Source organism: Heliangelus exortis, chromosome 7 (assembly GCF_036169615.1).
Source record: "Heliangelus exortis chromosome 7, bHelExo1.hap1, whole genome shotgun sequence".
NCBI classification, from domain to species: Eukaryota; Metazoa; Chordata; class Aves; order Apodiformes; family Trochilidae; genus Heliangelus; species Heliangelus exortis.
In genome coordinates this window covers 30710866-30736203 of record NC_092428.1, presented here as the reverse complement: position 1 = coordinate 30736203, position 25338 = coordinate 30710866, and the positions used below count along the sequence as shown (strand labels likewise).

The 25338-nt window shown below is 40.5% G+C and overlaps 1 protein-coding gene across 24 annotated transcripts in view; it reads right to left on the bottom strand.

Moving 5' to 3' along the window:
- Positions 1-407: 407 nt before the first annotated feature.
- The window catches only part of TACC2 (transforming acidic coiled-coil containing protein 2), a 129098-nt gene continuing 104167 nt past the window's right edge, over positions 408-25338 (bottom strand). For 8 of the 24 annotated variants that reach the window (XM_071749582.1, XM_071749575.1, XM_071749580.1 and 5 more), the window contains 12 exons: positions 23301-23362; positions 22350-22465; positions 21411-21582; positions 20080-20220; positions 19149-19229; positions 13037-13180; positions 11720-11796; positions 8454-8497; positions 2663-2823; positions 2429-2535; positions 1554-1674; positions 408-631 (listed from right to left, as the gene is read on the bottom strand). In XM_071749582.1, the coding sequence (XP_071605683.1) occupies positions 566-631; positions 1554-1674; positions 2429-2535; positions 2663-2823; positions 8454-8497; positions 11720-11796; positions 13037-13180; positions 19149-19229; positions 20080-20220; positions 21411-21582; positions 22350-22465; positions 23301-23362 (1292 nt within the window). In that variant the 3' untranslated portion in view covers positions 408-565. The remainder of the gene's footprint in view (positions 632-1553; positions 1675-2428; positions 2536-2662; positions 2824-8453; positions 8498-11719; positions 11797-13036; positions 13181-19148; positions 19230-20079; positions 20221-21410; positions 21583-22349; positions 22466-23300; positions 23363-25338) is intronic. The other 16 variants (XM_071749588.1, XM_071749590.1, XM_071749592.1 and 13 more) reach the window with 4 other exon arrangements.

Genomic DNA, 25338 nt, shown 5'->3' with positions numbered 1-25338 from the left:
CTGCTGCATCATGAAATAAGCAAGTGGAGAACATAAAACAGAACCATACTTATCTTCAACTTTCAACGAAAAAAAAATTTATTTACAATAGAGAATTTCATTTGTGACATGCATTTTCTTTTTTTTTTTCTTTTTTTTTTCCATTTTAAATTTTATTTTACAAATCAGCAAATGCAGGCAAAGTTTACACTCCTTAAGGCAAGAGTCCCCATGCAAGTAATACATGTTTATATTAAATCCAAAAGACATCCAACATGGGAACTCATGTACAAAGGGAAGGCTAGGATCAGCAATTTGTAATTTCTTAGAGAACTTGACAATCTCCCTGATACAGGAACTTTGAGATCAACTTGCTATGAATTATACTATGAAAATGCAAACAATAGCAAGAAATTCTGATAGTCATCTTTGTACTGCATACAATTAAATCAACTTTATTTAGAAAGAAAATACAGTAGTGCATACGAAAAAGTGAAAATATAACCTGTCCACATAAATGTATGGACATCAGTGTGCCAATGGTCATATTGCACTCAGTATCGAAGTCCAGAGATTTGGTTAAAAGTTAGCTTTTCCCCATTTTGGCAATCAGTTCATCACAAATCTTTGTTAATTCTTCTATCTCTTTGTTCTGGAAAATAAAAGGCAATATAAAGTATTATGAAAAATACTGTTGCATTAAGATGAGTGTTGTTTTTGTTGTTTCTGGTTTTTTTTTAATCATCCAGCCTTTGGGAGAAGTGTGGGATAATTAAGTTTTCTCCAATACTGAATACAGAATTTCTACACCTATTGAGAGATGCACAGAGCTAGATATGCACACACAGTATACATAGTGCATCCAAATTATGCACTTACTTCCATGCACAGTTCCTCTGACTTCAATAAACACAATTTAGCACCAAAGCAGAGAGTTTTACAGCAGACATAACACAGGGTGTAAATTCCTTTCTAGGCTGCACTTTCAGAACATTATTTTCACCTTGTTTTCCTGGGGCTCTCAGCAAGGCTGAGCTGCATTAAAGACTGAAACAAACTCCTAGAGAACGTGGGGTACAAACAGGGATTTCCCACAGTCACTTTTGCCCTAAGCCCTGCAGCTCTGTATTGAACATTTTCTCTGTATTAACAGTGTAGGCACTTGAGCAGCTGCTGGAACTACAGCTGGGACTAAAAACCAGAACCAAATACTGAAAGAAGAACTTCAGTTTCAACAAAGATCTTAAACCCAAGACCCAAAGCAGCTCAAAGCCCTGCTTGGTGCAGGGGTGTGCACTGAGCTTTGACTGAGTCTGAGGCAGCCCCAGGAGCTGCCCCATGGCTGAGATGGAAGCCTGGCAGATGGGTCCAGTTCCCTGACCACTGGTCCAGTACGCACAGTGGAATTTCTCAGAAGGTTTGGGCAATGCTGCTCTCCCTGGAAGCTCTCCAGACAGATCCTGGATGTGGTGGGAGCTCCAGAAGGAAGCTGGATGCAGCCACACTGGGGAAGTGTCACTGAACTTTGGTCACCCTTTTGACTTGTGCATCAAAAGAGCTGAATTCCTGCTTACCTTTTGTTCCAGTGTTCTTTCCAAAGCATCCACTTTCAGCTGCTCCTTACGCAGGCTGGCCTGATATGCTGCTTGCTCTTGCTGGGCCTTGCCTCTCACTTGTGCAATTTCAGCATTGGCTCTAGAAAAACACAGATTTTGGTGTTCTTTACAGTAAAGACAGGTTCTTTACATCAGGTAAAGGTTCTTTACAGTAAAGGACAGAGGGTACTGAAGGGACAACTGCATCTTAAGAGAGGGGTGGAGAGGGCAGGGTGACTTTCTGCATGTCTTTAAAAATATTGTGAGATTTGTTCCAAGAGACATTTCATCAGCCTGTCTCTTGCTCAGCAGAGGCTGCAAAGTCTTTCCCCTGTTATTCCCTTCTTGTTTCTCTCAGGTACCTATGCTGGGCTCACAAATATCTGTGTGGCAGATATTTTGTGGCACTTTCTAAATCCGATCTCCAGTTCTTCCTGACTCGACTTCCAGCTGGGACAACAGCTGGAACGCAAATCCAAGTCTTGCTTTGTTGTAGGCACTGATCAATCCTGATGACAATTTGGAAACATCTCTTGGGTCCAGAGGAGCCCTGAATGTAATCCCTAGAAATTCCTAATTTGTCATTATATGGAAGCATGACTGAAACACATCAAACAGAGCTGCCTCCCTTAAGCCACAATCTGATGTTTGGTCCTTAATGGTGACTTGAGGAGTTACCATCCGTGCACATCTGGCAAATCTTTGGTGCAACTGTTTGTTGTCACCCGAGACCTCCTGGCTGATTTCATATTACATAAAAACATATAATAAAGACAGAAATTTAAGGTTTTCCATGGGATGCCAGGTCCAGCCTCAGCATGACCCCCTGCAGACAGATGTGTACAATCTCTTACCTGTCCAGTTTCTCCTCAGCGTGAATTTTGAGTGCTTGATACCTCTGCTCTTCCTTCTTTACTCGTGACAAGTATTCCTGTGCACATTTCTTTAACACTTCTTCATTCTTAAACAAGAAGATGACATTACAGTGAAGCCAAGAGGCTGAAAACGTTGGACAGGCACCAATCTGTGGGAGTCACATCCAGATATATTAAGGGCTCCTTAAAGGAGGGAGCTTCCCCAGGACTCACCTTCCGAAACCCCTCCAATACTTCTTTCATTTTTTCATATCTCCTGAAAAGATCTGCCAGGGATTTCTCCACTGAGTTCAGATCTGCCAAAGCTTGTTCCTTCTCCAGTATCAGCTGCTGAACAGTGTGATGGGAGACGGATTTCTCTCTCTGTTCATCCTCTGTTAGAAAGAAGAGAGGGGGAGGGGGAAAAAAAAGCAATTTTCAGAAGGGTAATGTGGTAAGAACACCAATTTCACTGTCTTCTCTAATTTCTACTCTACTGTGGTCTACTTCGTGTATTAGGTAAGTTTGCAGGATCAAGAAAAGTTGGTTTTATACAGACAATCCTGTTTTGGAAAAAGGCTGCTAAATCCAGTGATAATTAAATATTTTGATGTTGGGAAAAAATATAACTACATCTCTGTACTGAAGATTTATTTCACTCTGAACTGTTCCTATGAGAAAGGCAGGTGTTGGATTTCCCTTGTTTGCCTGAAGATGCTCCAGCTGAAGGAAAGGACAGTTGTGGATATTACTAGCACTGGCAAAAAAATATTTGCCACTGCTGACAGATGCTTGTCATCTCCTGGCATCTCTTCTAACAAACACTTTGAATTCAACTCAAACTCTTCCCTCTGAAAAATCAGTGTTTTGCAAACTCTCATTCTTAGGATAACTGCAGCCCATGCCAGAAAGGAAATCTAACATTAGGCAGACTCTGTATGTTCTGGTCAGCAGAAAACATCTTCCAAAATTCTTCTGTGTATAGTTCAACATGAGCAGGGATGGTAGAAAGACCTCAACAGGAATCTAAATCTACATGGAACAACTTTCCAAAGGAACTGACCTAGTAACATATTGGAATTCTCATATAACACTGCATGAAAAGATACGGCATTGCCTTCCAAAATGCTTCATTGTTTGCTTCATATCCTAAAATATAATTCTTGTGTCCATGTTTTAAGAGCTTCTTTGAATGATACTGAAATGAAAACCAGCCCCCACAGAACAGCAGTTCTACATTAAACCTCTGCTCTCACAGCCTGATGCAGGGGAAGGGATCCATCTGCATGATCATGTCAGGTATTTAAATGTATTTAATGTCAACTTTTTTGGAGACTGCCATCTGCAGTATTTTAGTGATCTCCTTCTTATTTGTTTCCAGGGCAATCTAGAAACTCAATAATTTGTAACTTCTTCCCTCACATCTACCAAGCTCTTCCTGTTCCTCCCAGGGCATCACAGAACCCTGCTCTCTTCAGGGCTGGACCAGCTCCTCAAGCTCTCATTCCCAGCCCTGCTACACTTTGCACTTGAGAATTAGGAGCAAGTGGGATGGTTTGAAAAACCATGGGATAGTTTGAATAGGAAGGGACCTTAAAAGATCATCCAGCTCCAAACCCCCTTCCATGGGGACACCTCCCACCAGCCCAGGTTGCTCCAAGCCCCATCCAACCTGGGCTGAGACACTGCCAGGGATGGGGCAGCCACAAATTCCCTGGGAAACCTGGGCCAGGGGCTCAGCACCCTCACAGGGAAGAATTTCCACCTAATGTCCAACCTGGATGTCCCTTCAGATGATCCCTTTCTCCTCTCCCACTACACAGCAGAGGTGTCCAGGGGCTGAGGAGAGAACTGAGACCCTGATTCAACTTCAAGGGGAAAACAGGAATTTATACTGTGGAAGGGAGTGGGTAACATACAAATAGAAAAGAGGGAAAGTTTGCAGTGAGCTTTAGAAAAAGGGCATCTCATAATCCCAACTGTTACGATACATGGTTAAACCAAAGTGCTTAAATACTACAGAAAACCAAAACTGGCACTGGGCTGCAGGGGGACTGGAAGATCTGTGTGATATTTTCTATCACTATGATTAAGCCTTAATGAAAAAGCTGCTTAGTGGAACTCTGCTGATAATAGTCTGCCAGTCAAACCTTAGCTAAGCAGTTCCAGATCCTTATTTCTCAAGATATTTATGAGGTTACACGAGTACAATATTTTAATTAAATGGCTTCCATGTCTGCAACACACACAGTCTCACCAACAAGAACAACAGGATGCTGAGAACCAACACTGTCCAAACTGACAGAATCAGAGCACCACCACAGCAGATCTGCTCAGCTCAGTATTACTCACATTACTTAATGGGGATGCAGCAAACAGGGAACAAAAGCAAAAGAAATGAAAAATGCAAAATGCTGGTGTGAAAGTTGGTGAAAAGCTTTACTTACCAGGCTTGCCTGTTTTGTTTTTGCAAGCAAATAGCAAGAAGCAACAAAAACGGAAGCAAAATAGAAAATCAGGAATTGTTAGGAAAGCAGAAAAGAAGAAATGCAACAACCTGTAATGCACAAAGCATAACATCTGTTTGTTTTTTCATCATGAGGATTTAAATACGTATTTAAAACGTACAAGCATAAGGATACATTTTTAACAGGAAAAAAAAAACCCAATACCAAAACAAAACCAAAACCAAACCCAACAACATTACAAATCCATCAATAAAAAGGAAATCCACGACAGGGATTGCTTTGGGAGGGAACTGTGGTTGGGCTGGAGGTGTGTGCAGAGTGGGGTGCAGGGAACACGGGGGTTACACAGGCTCCGATCAGCCCTGAGCTGCAGCACTTGGGCAGCAATCAGCAAAGCAGCAGCACAACCAGCCTGGAAAGCTGCTGCTTTTTTCTGCCCTCTCCTCAGTCTAACCAAGAATGTCTTATGGGCTGAGGGCAGTGTAAGAAAACAGGCCAAAAAAAGTGAAAGCAACATGAAAAAATAAAATCAGCTAAGAGATGCTAACAGGGACCTGTACATCTCCTGTACAGGAGATGAGCCTGCAAGCTCTGGCTGGAAAATGTGGCAGAAAACTAACTGAATAAGCAAAATTGGGTAATATTGGACTCTGGATGCTCATGACAGCAGACACTAAACCTTCCACAGCCCTTGAAACCAAAGGCAAGGCATGTTTGCAGTGCCTTTGTAGGCAAAGGTATGCAATGGCACCTTGCTAACAGGGAATACCTTCAGTATTCATTATACACACACATGGCCACCTAGAAAGAGCTGAGCAGGACCTATCAACCCCCCTGAATATGCATCAGAGGACTGGGAAGTTGGTTCACTTGCAAGGGTTGTATAAATAGCTCAGAAGGCTAAAATCTTAAAGAGAAAGAGCAGGGGCATTTCTTTTGTCCCAGTCCATCCTTTGCCCCAGCAGCAAGGAGTTTCTGTGCTAACAGTTCAGGGCAGTTTAACAAACAGCACACAAAGATTTGCCTCCCCAAGAGGGCATTTGGCTGACTGAGTTCCTTTATCAAAAGGGACAGTAATTTACAACCAATGAGAGGAGAAAGTGGGACAATTAGAGCAAAAATCTACATTAAGGGCAGGGAAAGCTTTGCATTTAACACATTACCAGGCTGTAGGATTTGCATACTGCTCTAATTAACATATTTTCTGTGTCTGGGTTGCTGTCGCAGATCCTTTGCAAATGGACAGCAAATTACATTTTTTTTAATAGCCATAGCTCCTCCAAACTTGCCAGAGATCACTGGAAAGACTCTGACTGATGCTCTGAAATTGAAGTTGAAAGATCTTTCTATTTCCTCAGTGGTCAATAACCCTATTTTTAAATTATCCTTCATTTCTTTGCTTCAGGAGGAAATGGCAATTGCAGAATTTCCTAGGGATGCCACGATTGTGCCTTTGCCTGACAACCCCTGTTCTCCACCTTCTTGCTGCACTGTGGTCTCACATGCTGATGTTTTTTCTAAAAATAATCTGTTTCTCAAAAAGAGAATCTGAATCTGGTATCAAAAAAGAAACTTCTGCTGCTTTCCACATGCATGGGGAAAAAAAGGACAGGTCCTGTGTTTGTGTTTATGAATGTTCAGGGATGAAGCCAGGCCCGAGTATGCTGAGTGTAAACCAAAATTAAAGAAGTTCTTGTGCATACTCTGCTCACTCCTGCTTTATCTTAACACTTGCATGATGAGAATGGCAGACACCATGTCAGAAGGCAGGCAAAAATACAAAAAGGCAACAGAGGCAGAACATCAGAGAGAATGAAGCCAGGCATATTATTATTACACATTATTCAGCGTTTGTAGGAAACAGGTGCCAGGACTTGCCAGGTAATGAGCCAGGCCGGTGCCCAGTCTCACCTGTGCCCAGTTAGGGCTGGCCCCACTGGGCATGCTCAAGACCTAGGGCCAATAAAAGGTGAGGCTGGGTGTAGCCAGGCAGCTCATTCCTGAGCAGGATCGGTGCTAGGCTGGTTGCAGTTACTCCTCGTTGCTAACTTAGATCACCAATAGCTCCCGTCTCTAGCTTCGGCACTGAGCTCGCGCTCTCGACGACGTTCGGTTCCCGCTACAGCGTTATGTATTTAATTATTTATTAGAATTATTATTATCAGCATAATATCTCTTTCTTTCCTCCTTTCTGGGCCCTTTTTCCCCTTCACCTGAGAGGAGGCTGGGGTGTCCCCCAATGGCTGAGAAATGCAGGAATGCAGCAAAAGCACCAAACATTGAACAATTTCCCCCACCCTCTTTGGGCAAAAATAAGCAAATTTGCTACAAATTAATTTTAAAAGGGGCAAGACCAATAGGGTGTGTTGACAGCTATAAGAAAAACCCTTCCCTGTTAAAAACCAGTTAGCAAGTTGCAGGTATGCCTCTTGTCTTCCTGGCACACCATACTCTGCAACAAATGAATAATTTCTTTTTATTTTTCAATAAAATAAAAAGTGCAGAAGGCTGGACTGATAACACTCCCTGCTAACTGATATCATTACCTAGGCCACCCTTCCTCCTGCATCTCACTGAGCAGATTTAACTCCAAAGCCACTCCTAATGGCTTTTAACTTCATTTCACTTTTCTCTGCTGCCTTATTTGAGCTTGTCCAGAGGAGTGTGGTCCTGATTTCTCATCAGCCACTGTTCTCTTCTTGCTCTTCCCAGAAAGTTTGGCCACAGGGTCACTTTCTGGGTGACAGCTCCATCTGAAGCAGGACAGAGCCCCACTGGTGCTTTCTACAGCCAGACTAAGGAAATAAAGCTTTGGAAATTTTATGAGGAGGGTTTAAAATCACATCCCAGGGGCCAGACCTCCCCTGCCAAGGAAGCACACGAGTCCTGCAACCTTTGGTATTGAAATGCTCCTGTGTAGTGCTTGTCATTTGTGGGGCATGCTGTTAACAAAGGTGTTTTCTAGTTATTTCTATTTATTTCTAATAATTCTGTTTCTATACTTATTTCTAAGATAATTTTTAATTATTGTGAAGCACAACATGTCATAATTTAGACCTCAAACCACGCCAGTAAAGAATGGGGGAGGTGGATTGGCCACTCATAATCTCCGAGATGGGACTGGAGTTAATCTGTGTTTTGTTCTGAGCAAGGCATTTAGCACAGATAATCCCTGTTGTTGTAAAGAGCTAAATTTGGTATCTCTCATTAAAGAGTTGGGAGCAAATGACTCAAAGGGTTTTCAGGTCATTGAAAGTCTCTTCAGGAAACACCCATGAATCTTGGGTGAAGCGTTTGAACACGTTTCCTGTGGGACACTTTGTTTTGATGCAGAAGCAGAATTCCTGACCTTTCTGTACTACCTGGACTGCTTTGGGAGCTGCTTTCTGTAAAAAAAAAAGCCCTCACTTTTCACCCAGCCTGGCCACACACCCAATTCTCAGCAGCATCAGATGCAGGGAGCATCAAAATGAAGGCCACAGATTTCAACCATGTTTCTAAGCTCTCTTCAGAAAAGCAGAGTGGGAGATAGCATCTTGCAGAGTAGAAACACTTACCTATCATCTGAGCAATTGTCTTCTCATATTCTGAAACTATTTTCCTGTAAGAGGGAAAAAAAAAAACCAGAAAAGCTTTTGGCAAACATCATAATTGGAAACATTTTCTTAGAAAATAATGCTACTCAATAACCAAAGTATGGTATCTTACAAGAGATACAGAATCCATTCACTTTTATATGCTTCTTATTACCTGAGTAACAAATAAAACTGACAGTTTAAACATTACACTGGATTTAGAATTCTCCATGTAAATTAATATAGGTAGGGGGAGGGAAAAGAGGTTGCTTTGAAACACATTCTGTAATTTGAAACAAGCCCAAAGTACACTAACAATTTGACTGAAATGTAATCATAATCACCTTACTTTGTTATCCATTACTTTCTCCATGTTTCTGTTTTCTTATTTTAAATGTAGTTGTTAAGTAAAGTTATAATTGGTAGCAAATAAACCCAACAGGAGTGTAGTTGGCCCTCCTCCAAAATATATCTAATCTTCCACTCTCCAAATGTGACTAAATGATCCATCAGCACTTAAGAGAACAAAACCAAACTACTCAATTATGTAGCCATCATGTCCATCATCCATCATGTCCTGTTTACCATCTCTGAAACAGAGGTGGCAAAATGGTACTTTTCAGACTATGTTATTTCATACACTCACTGTAGGCTTTGAATTTCCTTCTTGAAAAGAGGTTAGCCAAAATAAGCAGATTAAATGTGATTTAGAAAGATGATCCATCCCTTACCAGAGCCAAATAAAGCTAATGAAATGAGCCTGGCTTGATCTGTGCTTTGATTCATGAGCCACCTATGATTGTCTACAAAACCCAAAATTACCCCACATTCCATCTGAAATGGATATTTACAGTAGCTCAGGTCTCTTTTGAAGTCTTAGCTCACTTTCATTTGCCCCATTTTAGAGAAGTCTGCTGCAGTTGGTGAGGATGCAGAAAGGATGTGGGGAAATCCTGAGACAGAAGTTAGGAAAGCAGAAACTTTGGAACTCCCAAAAAACAAATGCAGTAGCTCCAGTACCAAATCTAAACCACAGCAGAGCCCAGAAACCCCTGAGAAGGCCACTTGCCCCAAAGATCTGTAGTGTCTTGCTTGTCCTGGCCCTGCAGAGCTCTCAGCAGAGCAGGGGCTTTGTATCTGCCCCTGACCTTGCAGCTTTCAGGCAGAAAAAATCAATTTTTGGTGGTGGAACCAGAGCCCATCTCTGCACAGCTCACAGTGCCTCCAGCTGCTGCCTCCACCAGGACAGCTCAGATGCTGCTGCCCCTGCTCTCAGTCCTCTTGTTTTCTTTTTCTTTTTTTTTTTTTTTCTTTTTGTTATCCAGAAATGGCACTTGGGAGAGCAGAGAGAGCTGCAAGAATTTTCTCCTAAAAGGAAGGGATTGGCTTCATGTCCAAAGAAGATTACCTCAAAAGGCTGCTGTAAGCTGAAAGGATTTTAAAGCCATGTCACAACCTTCTAACATCAGGCACCTTTGGGAACTTTTATCATCCTAGAAAATGAAGCCAAGGACTCAGGGCAATGAGCACAACATGAGACATTGGTTACAGCACTTCCCAGCCCAGGCTCTACCTCAAAGTTAGTAGCAAAGTGAAATATCATTATCTATTTCTTATTTTTACCAGGTGAGACAAGTTCCAGTAGTTACCTTCTCTGCATTATCCAGCCTTTTGAATCACATGGCAGCTGGTTAGCATGATGATTTTAACATCATTCAGTTTGGAAAGCAAGGCAGTCAAGTGAAGCCTAGTTCCAGATTCACATCCAGTGTCTCTTTCAGTCAATGATGATCATTTTGGCTGAGGAACCAAAGGATGCTGGGCCCATCACTCCTCTTGGCACATCCTAACCATAGCTTGACATGCTGCCTAGGCTTAACTTTTGGTATTTTAGACATTCAGTCTACTTACCGACTTCCTGCAATTCCATAAAGCCATAAATTTCAAATATCCAGGAACTCAGAGGTCACCTGTTTGATTTCCCTAACCAAGGCATAATCAATCAGACCAAATATTTACTATATTTAAATATTTCTTGCCTGCCCCCAGTTCTACCCTTGGATTATGGTATCACCCACCTAGGTTTATCTCCTCAATAGTTATTACATTGTTACAGCTTCTCATGTTGGCTACTGTTCTCTGGAGTGGAATTTCCTCCAGTCTGATGTTTTTTTCTGGAACAAATTTAGCTGAACTCAGGATATTCCAGGCAGAGAAAGCAAGGCTTGGGTAAAGCAGCATTGCTTTCCCTGTGGAAAGGTGATGCTTTTGTGCTTGCAGCTCTAGATCACCCTTCTTTTCTTGCTTATTATTATAAATATCTAATTGCTACATCTCTAATTTACCACATATGGACTGTTTCAACATTTAATCCTCCAAGAGAAAATCTTTCTTTGTGTGCACATACGTATTTTACCATTTTGTGACAACATCAGGCATATTTTTTTTTTTCACCCCTGTATTCTAGGGAAGAACCTGTGGGAAATTTGGCTTAGATAATGTGTTTTCTTTGTTTTCAGATCAAATTTTACTGAGGGTGTAGGCACACCAACAAATTACTGTGAGGAAGATGAAGGTACAGGTCCACAGGGTGCCAGCTGCTCCGTGTCACCCCCTGCTCTCCTTTCATCAAGGAACAACCCACCTCTCTCTGTTAGCAGCAAACAGCCACATGCATTCTGGCACCTTCCAGACCAAGTGAGTGTGTGCTGAGCTCTGAGACATCCCTTACACAAGTCCTCATTTTGTTCATTTTTTGGTTTGCTCCCTCAGTTTGGCCACTTGCAGCAGCTCCTTTCCCTTTCATCTCATTACACACCTGGGGCTGTGCCAGGGTTTTGTTTCCTTGCCCAAGCAGAGCTCAGGAGAGGTGAGAGAACCCAGCTGGGTGCTGGGAGATGCTTTGCTGAAAGAAACCAAGGGGCTGCTCTTGCCTGTTGCAGATGCTTCTCTGAAGATGCTTTGGCTGGAAGCCCTGTGCTGCTGCCACTCAGATCTGTCACCCTGGCACCCATGCTGATGGTTCCCAAATTCTGCACCACTGCTCCCTTTTGCCTTTGCTGCCCAAGTACAGATTTCCCAGAAAGAAGCAGGAATTGCATATGCAGCTCATCACTTGGTGCAGCTCATTGGCTTTAGCTTTAAACCACCAAGACATTAATTTTGGGAAGAAGGTGGTGCCAGAACAGAAGTGATTCTGAAGAAAATTTAGTGTCAGAAGAGACGGCAGAAATTAGTACTTCACCCACCTCATTTCCATCACTTCTCTTCTGCTTTCTTCATATTTTTCTTTCCATTCAGATACTTCTCTTTCCTTGGCCACGATCTGAAACAAAGATAGCAAAGGGGGAAAAAAAACCCACCAAAGAGTAAAACCAAGTGATCCATTAAAGAGGAAATAACTGTAAAATATTTGATTTGCTATCAAATCCTGTTAGATATTTATAATTTCCAAATGCATAATGGGTTCAGATAAAACCATTCCCAGAGAATTCTCTCTGTGTGTTTGGTTTTTTAAATACAAAGAAATGAACCATTACACCTGTGTTCAGCTGACAGTTTTTCTGGGTGTAGTGTTAGGTGAGGTCCTGAGCTAGGATAAAAATTTTGTGCACTACTGAATTAAAAATGTAATAACACTGACAAAGAATTTTGGATTTATCAGTCAGAAAATAAACGGTAAAACCAAGTGATCCATTAAAGAGGAAATAACTGTAAAATATTTGCTATCAAATCCTGTTTGACATTTATAATTTCCAAACGCATAATGGGTTCAGAAAAAAATCATTCCCAGAGATTTTTTTTTCTTTTTTCAGACTGCAAGGTGCAATTTTAAAAGTTTGGATGTGAAATTATACTCAAGTTTTGACAAGCTAACTTAAAGAAGTAGATGCAATGTTCTTGTTTCAGGTTTCAATCCCAATTCCAACAAGGCCACTTTTCAAGAAACACTGTATTCCATTTGTGTACACCACATCTGACTTGCCCTGGTGCCAAACCTGAAATACTTCTCTGTACAGGTTTGAAACATTGTCCCTTGGTTTGTCCTCTCAGGGGGTTCTGCTTCTTCTTCTGCACACATATGTAGGGATGACTGCCCACAAAATTCTATACCCAAAGGACTTTGTTCCTTTTGTGTCCCTTTCTTTTGCACAATCTATCCTGTTGTTTGGAATTCTCTAACACTAAATTGTATCCATTTGTTGTTATAATTAGCCAGACTAATCTTACACGTAGTTTATAAAAATACATAGTTTTATTCCTACTCATGGCATTTTAGATTTTTTTAATAAAAATTAAACAGCGCTGTCAAGACTCAGAGTAAACCTGAAACTAAAACCAATAAAAATTTATGTTCATATAATGGTGGCTTGTCACTGATGTCCAAAAAGTAAAACTTAAGAGTGTAGCACCTTTTGCTTTGGTAACCTCTAGCCTGGCTTTGGCATTGCCGAGTTTCAAGACTAGAACTGAGTCTTTGTAAGATGAATCCTTTGGGAGAAAACAGGAAAGAAGGCAGCCACGAGGGGCACATATTTCCTGCTCCAAATCCTGAAGGAAATTACCTCTGCTCGAGCCAGTCGTAGAGCCGAGTCCAAGTCTTGCTGGGGGTAGAGCAGAGCCGTGGTGCTTTCTGCATCCGAGGCGCTGATCCGGGAGTAGAGTGCACTTTTAGAGATGGAAACATCTGCTGGGATAGCAGGTTCTCTCTGTGTGTTTGGTTTTTTAAATACAAAGAAATAAACCATTAAATATGTGTTTAGATGACAGGTTTTTTGGGTGTAGAGTTAGGTGAGGTCCTGAGCTAGGATAAGAATCCTGTGCACTACTGAATTAAAACTGTAATAACACTGACAAAGAATTTTGAATTTATCAGTCAGAAAATAAACATTTAAGATCCATTTATGATCCATTTATGATCATAAGTAAACATCAAGACTGCCACATCACCCTTACAGAGGGAAAATAGAGACAGCACTTTGCTGCCAGTATTTTAAGGTCCTATATTAGAAAATTTACTGCTGCAGAAATTTCATCAAAACATCCACAAGAAGAGCCTGTCAGCAGAGGAAATCAGAACTGGAGGCAGAGAGCTTGTAATGGGGAATTTTGCTTCCATAAAAACAGAACAAAAAAACAGAGGCAAGGGGACAACTCTCTTAAGTCTACTGCCAACGTACTGTACCTTTTATAAAGAGTATTTCACAAAACCTGCAAATATAGAGACTCATAGAATCACAGAGCATCCAGGTGATATTGCTGCCTCGCTGGCATCCAGCATGCAATTAGTATGTTAGGTAAGGTTTTATTTGCAGCTGCCAGTGGTGCTTAGATCAGCAGCCTGGGTTAACAAGCATGTGGAATGGGGAAAGGAGCAAAAGAGAAGCATGGGACACCGAGGTGCAGACATCACACTGCCTGCCAACAACCCCAAGTTACAGCAAATTAAAATCAAGGAGATTATAAAAGACAGTTAGGAAGATGCTGTGCAAAAAAACCCCACAAAACACCAGTTTTAGACACCATCCACAAAACCCTCTGCACCACCACAGCTTTCTGTCCCCATGTATCTCTCCATCAACCAACACACACATTCTCCTGGTCTGAGGCAGGACAGAACCAATTTTCTGTCTAGTAGTTTTACTATGTCTACAGTAATTACCAGTAGTAATTGAGGTGTTTTTTTTAAATGAGTTTTTTACTCATAAAAATATTTTGCTGTAAAAGAAGGCTGAGGTTTTTTGGGTTTTAAATGCAATGCCAGAGTCACAGTCTACTGCTTGTAGCACAGGGATGTGAAAACGAGTGGAAAATGTCTGAATGGAGGTTTAGCCCTCTGCTCCACAGTGTGTACACAAATAGAGCTCATGATTTCAACACCACAAGCTCTTGTTTCAACACAATTAAAGGACATTTGGTCAGGTGCTCTTCTATAAATTGTGCACTTGCTCACAGTTCTTCTCACATAGCCTAGAATAGCAGAAAGAATCCAAACCCAGTATTAATTTTGTTGCAATTTGTTCTGAGTTCTCACATCACACCTTATTAAAGAAGCTGTATTAAAAATTGCATACAAAGTGTGCTCCAGATAAGCACAGGACTAAATGTTCCGGATATCACATCTGTAGACAACATGAAGAAGTCACACCAGATATATTAAAATATTCTTTTTATATTATTAAAATAATAAAAACTAGACAAGAAAAGTTAGAGGAAGACTAAGCTAAACAGTGCTCACAAAACACCATACCACATCTTTATTTATATAAGAGACTCTCACTAATTTGCTCTCTATTTTTGTTCATTTTTTTTAACATGGGAATCAATTAACTAATCCTTCTAGAATTTGTGGAGCAGGACATCCCTCCTTTTTTAGCAGGACACGAACACAGAAAATCATGATCATTGCCATCATAATTCTGGGGTGCAATCTCAAATCCCATGGATTCTCCTACCTGAGCAAAAAAGCATCCCAAGATCTAACAAATTTACATACTCAGTCTGTATTCTTAAAAATATCTCCCAATATACAACTATGCAGGAAAAAATACACCTGGGACACAAACTCAGACACCTGGGTAAATGCAGAAATACCAAAACACATGGTGCTGAACTAAGATTAAAAAAGTCAATAAATAGGACTAGTGCTGCTCAACTCAGTACCCCAGCTTCAAAAAAATGTAGCTTAGTTCCTCCTCAAACACAAGGCAAGGAAAACTGAGAGATAAAAAAGAGCCATTAGATCATCAAGGCTGTTCTCAAAAGAAAGGGCATCCTGAGGATCAATATGTTAAACTGTGTGAGTCGTATTTCAAAAGCCTCCTGCAGCTTCATTTGCTGAACCTCAGAAAGAGATTGCTGGAAACGAGTAACTGTGGCAAAAGAAACACACATTTCTTCAAGCTCATGTAAAAATCTGACAAAATACCTGCCAGGATTCTGAACATTTTTAAAGAAAAATGAATTTTTAAAGCATTTCATACATATTCATGTATATTTTCTTGATGCTTAGCATCTCACTAATGTAATTACATCTTCTCTTGTTCTCTCTTGCATGTGAGTAAGTTGTACAATAGAATAGTAATAATGACATGCAAAACAACATAAAATTTCCAAAACCTCTTCTAAAAATTCTTGGAATGTAACTATTGAGCAGAAATGCTTGTGGCAGTGGTCCAACCAATACTGTCCTAACTCTGGAAACACCTCAGACAAGTCACAACCAGGACCTATGGCAGAAGCAACCAGTAAAAGTCCTTCTGGTTTTATTTCAAAACCCAATTTTACACAGCTCCAAGCTGATGAACAACTCAGGAACCGTTAATTGTTGCCTCCAAATATTCCTATCCTCAGAAAATAATATAATCTGACCCACAGAATGATGGGATCACTCAAAATAACTGTTAACACCTGAAGTTCACCACTGAACTGCTGAGAAGGGATGCAATTAATTGGGGGAATAATCAGCACAGGGATTTGTAACTCACTGAACCTTGCATAGAAAGATTAAGAGTCTGCAGGGGAATTACTACTAAATGTAGGTCACTCTGATCTTAGTGTAAATATTTCAGAGCTCTTCTTTTCCCAGCATCTTTTACAGAAACCAGATATCTGGCCAGAAAGGGAATAAATAAATGCACATTGATTAACCATCTGCAGTTATCTTGCTGCAAGAAGCTCAAGGTAAAAGAGGAAAAGGTGCTGCAATGAAAATGAAGGGAAGGAGGAATATATATTTATCTCTGCTGAAAATTAGTTTGCCCTTTACAAGTACTCAGATGCTGCTTGGGTACAGACCAGATACCCTCCACTTTTCACTGATTGATCTGTGAGCAGGCAGGACACTGGAGGCAAAAGAAGACCTCTTTGTACTTGCAAATATACTGGAAAGCAAGTAAAATTCAAGCTTAAGTTCTCTGCCTGTAAAGTTTCATTAGAAAAAATGGTAACCCCATTTAAAGGAAGAATTCCTCCTTCCTTACCCTGAGAGCCCCCCCAAAGCCAGGATGTGCTGATGCTTTTCCTTTCAGTTTCTCTCCTTTCCTTGGATCTGTTATCAACATCCCAACTCTCCACCTCAGCATTTGTAGGGTGCAGGGCACAAACCCCATCTGCTTTCTGTTCAAGTTCAACCTATTAAAAATGGCCACATACCATCCTAATGCAGACCATGCAATAGAGAAGTGTCCATTCATTTCAATGCTGAAAGACAGAAACCTTTGGCAAGGTAAAAAGAGACAACTGGCCTTGGTGCTGCTCAAGTCTGTGATGAGAAGTTTGGGAGTGGCCAAATAACTTCTCTCTGTCTGAAAACAACAACCTGCACCTCCTTATTCTCAGTCCTAGCACGAGCAGAAAACACATTTAATCTTTATTTTAGGTGACCTCACTTGCCACTAGAAGTGTTTGTGTCTTTATTTAGCATCCTATTCTTGTCACCCATGCTGTAATGGTTGAGCAAATGTTAAATGTAATTATAAAGTGTTAAGAAAAGAACTGTGGCCAGCCACCCAGGAGGGAATTCTGCCAGTTTGTATCTGAATTTAAGTCAGTGCAGTCATCTGGTGTCTCTTCCTATACTTAATCCAGGGCATCAGCCACTGTAGGTCACAAGGGCTGTCATCATAACCTAATTTAACATTAGCAGCTTCCTACTGAAATAGTAAAGTTACACAAGTACAAAAAGTCCTTCCCAGCCTAACAGGACTCCCACAGTGGGAAGCTAAAAGCACTCCTGTGACTGCACCACCGTGGGGCTTTGTGGATGTCAAAATGCAACCCATTCTCTGTCAGAGGGTGGAGGTTTGCTTGCCTTCCCTCCTCATCACTATTTATTGTTTTGCTGTCTTTTTCATCCAGATAAATGGCATTTTCTAAAAACTTACATGGAGTCCACTCCCAGTCTTTAAATTCTGCAGAGTTTATAAACTTGTTCTATGGAAAATGCTGTAGTGATGTTAAAAAGCATCTTTAAAATATAACTGCACGTCCTCAGACACACACCAGAACATTTTGGCAGCTCAGAATCTTCCCTGGGTAACACAGGAATTCACAAACATCCAAACCCATTCTCTTCAGCATAAAATAGTGCAGTTCTGTGAGTTTCTGGTTGGTAGCAAAAATGCAGGTGTCTAACAGCAGGTGACAACCTGTGAAGAGCATCTATTAGGGATTATTGTGTGTTTCACCTCTGGTGCTGGAGAGCCTGATCACTGCATGTTACAGCAAAGTGCTGGGAGGACAAGAAGGTTGAGGGAGAAGGAGGAGGTGGAGAAGATTCAGAGAGGATCCCACCTGACCCTCTTCTGATATCAGCCCCTCAGGGCAACACAGCAAGGGGTCACAGTCATACACAGGCTGGTACTCACACAGGAAAGTGATATTTATTTTTTCATCCCTTTAATTAGAAGGTTAATCTTGTATCAAATGAAGACAATGGCATGTTTGTCTTGATTAAATACAAGATTCCATAAATCTGCAAGGAATGAGTTTAATAAGTATATGTGCACCACAGAAAGAGCTGGTTCATGGGATATATAAAGCGAGATAAATCAAATATAGTATTTTTTATAAAAGTACAGTTAATCTTTAAAAAAAAAATCTTTATTTTATGACCTAGCTCCTTTATGACTGATTTTTAAAGCACCAGGAAACTCTACCCTATAACCAGCCCAAATGTTGTTATGATGCAACAAAGTCATGGTATAGGATAGGGCAAAAGACTTACAGCTGACTTTTTAATGGACAGTATGAGAAGAGAAAGGTCACTGGAGAAGGACATGTCAGAAGTACATCTTCCTCATAAAATATCTCACTGCAGCAGGACACTGCCATCCCACCAGCAACCCATGCAGCTGATACCACCTCTCAAGAAAGCCACTCACATTTTTAGCTTGAATTTTTTGTTTAAAGCACCACGAAGGGCATCAGAAACTGGCTGTGCACCCAGCTAAATTTGTTGCATCAGAGCAAGGTTTTCCACCCCTTCCCAAACACAATGAGGATCACATCCATCCCTAGAGCAATGCAACTCTCTGAGGCAGAGCTAGCCAGAACAATCTAGAAGGAGCAACAATTACTTAAAAAAAAAAAAAAAGGTTTAGATCTTCATGAATAAAGACATTATGTTGGGAGGTCTTTTATCCTTGGGAGCTTTACAGCCCTTCTAAACCTTGTGTAGTCCCTTTCTTCAGATGCCTGAAGGCAAGGTTGATTGACTTTCTCCCTTCTAAACTCAGAGGGCCAAGGTGTCTGATTTCAAGCTGAAAATACCAACAAAAGCCAAAATGTCCCTGCAGTCAAAATCTATAGCATCTTTATAAGAAGTAGGCATTGGTATTGTTTTGCCATCAAATATTTTAGGTCGAACCTTGCTGCAGGCAAATGACAAACAGCCACCTGGATTGCAGAATGTCTCCTGTGAAGGGTATTACCTGCTTCTTGCCTTCAAACCTGCCTTTCTTGTTTTTTTATAAATGTGGATGTATCAGTACTCTGTGAGTGGAGCAGTTGAGAGCATTTCTGTGTGCAGCACCCCTTTCAGCATGCTCTTGGGTGTCACACCAAGGGGTGCCCAGCTCAGCACTGCCCTTTGAGAGCCTCAGTTACCTTGTTAAAGGAAAAGCATCACTGAGTCTGTGCACACTCACACACACATGGCAGGCACAAACCAGATACCTTGGAGTGGAAAGAAGACAGGGCAATCTGCCTGGCTAACTTCAGGGCTTCTATCCTCATTGCAGCAAACTCTAACTCCTCCTGTCAAGTGTTTGGTTGTGAGCAAGCCACAGAATGGAAATGTTGTATGTTAAATGTACAATTCCTGAGTGATAAACACACCCTCTCCTCTTTTAATACCCAGAACATTGATACAAAACTCCAGGTGTCAATTAGCTTTGAGGTAGCTGTAGACAAACCCAATTTTTATTAGGGGGTAAGACTGAACAATGCTTTGGATAAAAGGAACATTTTCCAAAGCTGAAGCTGCTTTTTTACAGACTCCCTTTCTTTGGTTTTCATTTCATGTGAATTTATGCCAGCTGACACTCTCAATTCAACCTTTGCTGTTTAAATATTTTACTATAAGTATTCTAGAAAATATGTCCTGACATAAAGAACTGGTCTGCAGATCAATTTCCTCCTCCTGGAAGAAGCTGTGCCAAATTCTGCATTGCACAGATTACTACAAAAACAAAACTTAATTTGCATTTCAGCAGAATTTGGGCCTAAATCTCTGAAAATGAATCTATGCATATAGACCAACTAAGGCCAGATGTCAAGACAACTCTCCACACATCAAGTCTTGTGTTCTAGCTTAAAAGATTTGCTTCATAAACCCATCTGCGAAATAGATACATCAGTGGTATAGGACAGATGAAAATGTTGATGCAATTTAAGTTTATGGATTCAATGAATTAAATTAAAATGTCTCTGTTCCTTAAATTCCTGGAAAGCCAAAGTTACTTTGAAAAGACTCAAATCATTATTTTTCTTCTTTTCCACCTCCCCTCCAAGCTTCCCCATTCCCCTTTCAGGTGAGGCAAAGCATTCTTCTACATGTATATAGGCAAACTTAAAGAAAAGTGACATTTATATTTCTGCTACAAACCTGAAGTTTCTGAGCAAATACTGGGGGGTTCTTTTCTGCTAAGTCAGGATCTAGATATTCAGGCTGATCACATATTGAGGTTTTCTTAGATATCCTATTGAGAAGAGCATCAGCAGAGACAAAGGAGTCTTCAGGAGATGTCTGAAGGGTAAGGAGGATATAGAATAAGCAAGAATAAGATTTTGTCCAAGTAGTTCAGGCCAAAAGTAACATACTTTTGATTACACAGTTCATAGGTGTAACAGCCAAAATGGACAAACATCAAGAACAATTCTTCCTACTTCACAAGCTGAGTAAATTTTCTAGGACTTACATGAAGTAATAGTATTAGGAACTCAAAAGCAACAGCTCTCAAACCAGTCCATTCTCAGTATGTCTACAACTCTTTTCAAAGTTGCCATAGGTTTTGTTCATACAATAGCTTATGTTCAGAGGCAGCCCAAAAGCTTTGAAGATCACCAAAAATTAATGGAACCTAGGCAAGAATATTTTTGCAGTCTTTAGAAAGCCTTTTTCTGCTTACTGGGGATAAACTAAGTTACGTTTACAGTTATAACATGATCAGGATAAATATACCATATGAGTAGGAACAGAATAAGAATGACAAAAAGCAAGACTTGAGTACCCAAGACTCCTTGCAGTGAGGAAAGCATTCAAGCTCCTAAAAAATGTTTTGTGAGATGGTATCAACAACATTGTTAATACAAATGAGTCAGAGCATTAAAGAGAGATGCTGATTGTTTTGGCTCCTTGGTAAATATACTGTCATACAGCATAGCACACCCAGTGCTGTAGCCATTTCTGAAACAACTTTGCCTGGAAAAGTGGGGGTCTTGAGGGAACCTGCATGAATTTCAGAACCAATGCTCGAAAGTTACACAGTGTAAACTGAAATCAAGGAGGAGCTCACCACTAAATTAAATCCAACCCAAAGAAGCCCCAGAAAAAAGTGATTTAACTCAAAAGCTAGAATGAGTTCAAATGTAAAAAAAAATTAATTTTACATTATCAATACCAGATGACAGCAATACAGTTAAGAGGCCATATGAAAATGTGAAGGGGTGCCTGTTGAAATTTCATAATACATGCAACAGAAGAAATCATGTCTCCATGTTTGTATCAAATCCCTTATTTGATATATATTTATTCAAATACTGGGTTAAAGCTCAGTGTTAAAAGGCCTGTGTGAGGAAAAAAGACCACTTTGAAGCATCAACTTGTATCAGGTTGATTTTCACTCTACTTTCAATATCCACCTTCACTACCTCTTACAAGACACGAGAAATTTCTACAGGAAAATGATTCTCAAACTCTTATCATAAATCACTTACTATTCCAATAGCCTCTGGAGTTGTTCCTAGGGTCATGGGCTCTAGGTCTTTCTGCTTTGACTTGTCAGGTGACTGTAAATGCGCCTCCTGGCTGGCAGCCAGGACTCGGGAAGCTGGATGTTGAATTTTCATTCCAGAGGATTGCTGGGCTTCAGGGTCTTCAAAACTTGACCTGGAAAAAGGTTGTGTAGCTGCTTTCAGGGTGGAGCCCTTGCAATTCTGCTTCTGTAACAACTAAGCAAGTCCTCTTCTATACCTTCCTCTGTGTGCATGTGTTTATATATGTGTACATATATATATACACACACAAACACACACATACTCACACACATCATTTCTACTCAGCATCACTGTATCTCATACCACGTTGCAATATCCTTTCAAAAAAAATGCACCAGAGCCAGTTTCATCAGAAATGTTATGCAGTTTCCTTAGATATTTCTCACTTGTCTTTTTACCTCTTTCTCACTGGGACCCACACCTCTCCCAGCCCTGAATAACAAGAGCAGATGTCATTAACAGGCAAAATCTTTGGAAGTAAATACAACCCTCAGGTCTTGTACTTGTGAGCTGGACTCCTTGGTCAGAAAAATGTATTTAGGAAAGGCCAAGTGAAAAGTTGCAACTAAGAGCTTTCTAGATTGACAGTATCTGAGAAAAAAAAATCTGCAAGTAGGAAGACACAGTCTAGTGAAACAGTGTCCCTGTGACTCTATTTAGTGAGAATATGAAGGAGAAATACATGTCATTGTTCCTTCCCACTATAAAACTTCTTTACCCACTGTTCTCTATCATGTGTGTACACAGATGGGAATCTATTTTTAAACATCTTGGCAACACAGAGGCAGAGAGAAGCAGAACTGCCTGTGTCTGTGCTATGATGGCAACCCATTTCCCTGGCAGCCTTTTCCACTGCTGAATTTGGTTGCAGTCACATACCCTGAGCATGGTGTTGTGGAATCAGACAGTCTGATGGGAGGTGATTTGACTGGGCTCTCCTGCTGTGCATCAAACATTAGGTACAAAGATTGCTTCTTCGGGGTGCTATCATCCTGCTGGCAACAGGAAAAGAGAGATCATTAAGCAATTCAACTGTTCCCCATTAAAGCTCATTCAGGTCACTTGAAGCCTGAAGTGACCAAATGACTTGAGAGACAGCCAATAATTCAGGACTGTAATATAGCCTATGCTAAGTGACACTGAGATGATTCCTTTAAGGAAGAAACCATTAAAGAATAAAATCTGTACATTTCACTCTTTGTCATGTCTCTTCTTCTCCCACTTTGGGGCTAATCAGGTTTCTGGTCCTGTCAGGCAGGAGGCATCCCCTTGACTGAAAATGTTACTAAAATATTCATTGAAACTTCTTGTCAGTTGAAACCCCTGACACACACACTTGATTCTTCTAACTTCCCCTGTGGATATGCCCCCACTGGATCTTGTCAAGCTTTTGAATCCATAAATTAAATAGGAGTCAGGCAAACCAACAGATAATGTACAGTCTGGCAGATCCCAGTATTCTCTCCCGACTCCCTCCATCTTCTTAAAAGTTTTACTCTCGGTTTCTTAAAACAATCCAACAGTTGGTGTAGAGAGCTCTGTACTCTACACCACTGGAAACACTAATTTGCTTTTTATCTCCATAAAGAATTGCAGTAATGCTAGCTTAAAACTAAAATGATAAAATGGAACAAGCTCTACAGGGCATGGGACAACCAAGCACATGCAATATACCCCAGTTATGCCAATGTAAAGGAACTGTGTTTGCAGATCTGCTGCAGGCACATTGTAATTAATTTCAAGGGTAGTGAGGCTGATGGCCTTAGCAGGATAGAATATTGTATTATGACAAGGAAATGCAAATGAATGAAAATGGAAGTGAAAACTTACAGGCACAGAGGAACCTATTTTCTCCATATATTCTATTTCATATGAGTTGCCATATTCCAATTCTGCAACAGGAACAAGAAAGACAAATTTCAATACATGCCATGAAATGATTTGTGCAGAAGAAAATGAGAACTCTTCTCATTTATAAGGGCCACTCCCATACTGCTCAAAGCTTTTCTAGGAGGTATTAAAAATAGAATACACAGGGAGAAAGCAGAAGGTTCACTGATTTTCACTGATTTTTAACAAGGAAAGTTATCTGTGCTTCCAGAGCACAGAGACCTCCATCACAGCATCACAGAAACCACATCTTTCAATAATTAGTATTGTTGATACCAGCTTCCCTTAATGTACACAGAAAGTTTCTGATAGCTGTTGAGAAATGACGTAATTTCTATTTCTTAATATTTATCATCCAATTGTTTATTATAAAGAATTACTTAAGTATTATTTAAGATAAAAAGATATATAAACTGCCTGTCTGGTCATTGAACAAGAAATGAGACAGCAGTCCAGCTTACTGGGCTCTTTTCACATTTTATTTTCAGAGGAAAAACCTAAGGCAGGAAGATTTACAAAGAACTGTAAATCTAAACCCTAATAAAAATGCAAATCTTTACTGCTTCTCTACTTCTAATCTCATAATTACACTGGAGGGAATAACCAGCATTCCTTTCCAATCCATGCTCACCCAGCAGCTGATACAGAGGCAGACAGGTAAAACGCAGCAAACCTTCCTGCACCCAAATAAAAACAAATTTTGTTCAATGACACCTTCATTTCAAAATTTAAAATGTAATTAATTTGTCCTAGTGCTTATTTTATTGTTTCCATGAGTTAATTCCATAAACCACTTATGTAATTTCATTTTTTGTGTCATTTCATTGCAGGGAAGTTCCAATGAATGCTACACTACCATTTCCGTTACCATAAAATATGGACTAAAATTCTTCCAGATTTGGGCAGCTTCTGAAGATCAGGGTTTTATCAGGAAGAAGGTAACCATCATTAAAACATTTGTTCTTCAAAACCAAACCAACCCTAATGATAATCTCTTACCTGTGCTGGAGAAAAAAAAAAAAAAAAAAAAAAAAAAAGCTTCAAAGGGTGCAGTGTAAGTTTAAAATGCTCAATGTTTTTATTACAAAAAGCACCATAGAGTGCAAGCACTCTCATTCCACAAATCTATGTATTTTGTCAAACAAGCACTGAGGAAGAACAGCCACAAACTCTCATTGCCTGACACGTAGGAGATGATCAGTAGTAAAACATCCAAGTGAAGAGGATATTATAACATCAGGCTCCTCACATTTAAATCCCCAGCACCATATGTATTTAATAACAGGGAGCCAGGCTAGATGGACAAGGAATCAGAGACAAGCTCCCTCCTACTGAAAGCAAAACCCAAACTGTAATGATGAGATTGACACCACCTCCTGGACACAGCATTGCAGGAAAAAGCATGAAATACCCAATAACAGTGTCCAGTGCTCTGTAATAACACTTCTGAATTTCATCTACCCACTGAGGTTCATCCCCAAGGGTTCTGGGGCACCTTTAGCATCCCAGACAGCAATGGGGAGGGGGTGAGCATTCAAACCCTCCCTGGGGCAGGAGCCTTGTCCCCTGCTGGCACAGCCAGAGATCTTCCACCTGCCTGCAGGGGCTTTAAAATTATTGCAATCCAAAATGTCTTTTGGGACAGCACATATTTAACACACTGATTGTACAGGTGGAAATACTTCAACTGGAAACAAAAGGACCATCACAGCTCACTAAAAGCAGTCTGTTTCATCTCAGTGCTCTCAGGAGGTTCAAATGTAATTAGACACTATAGACACTATCTCCCTTCCTCTAAGACATTATCTCTCCTCCAAAACTTTAGGCTCCAGTTATCTTTAGACATTTAAAATCTACAAATGCCCAGGATACCCCATGAAGATAATTATCTTTCATAAATACATACAGCAGACTTACTAAGTGACGTCCTCCAACTCCTCTCACAAACAGCTGCAAGATTACATGAGAATTTTCTGCT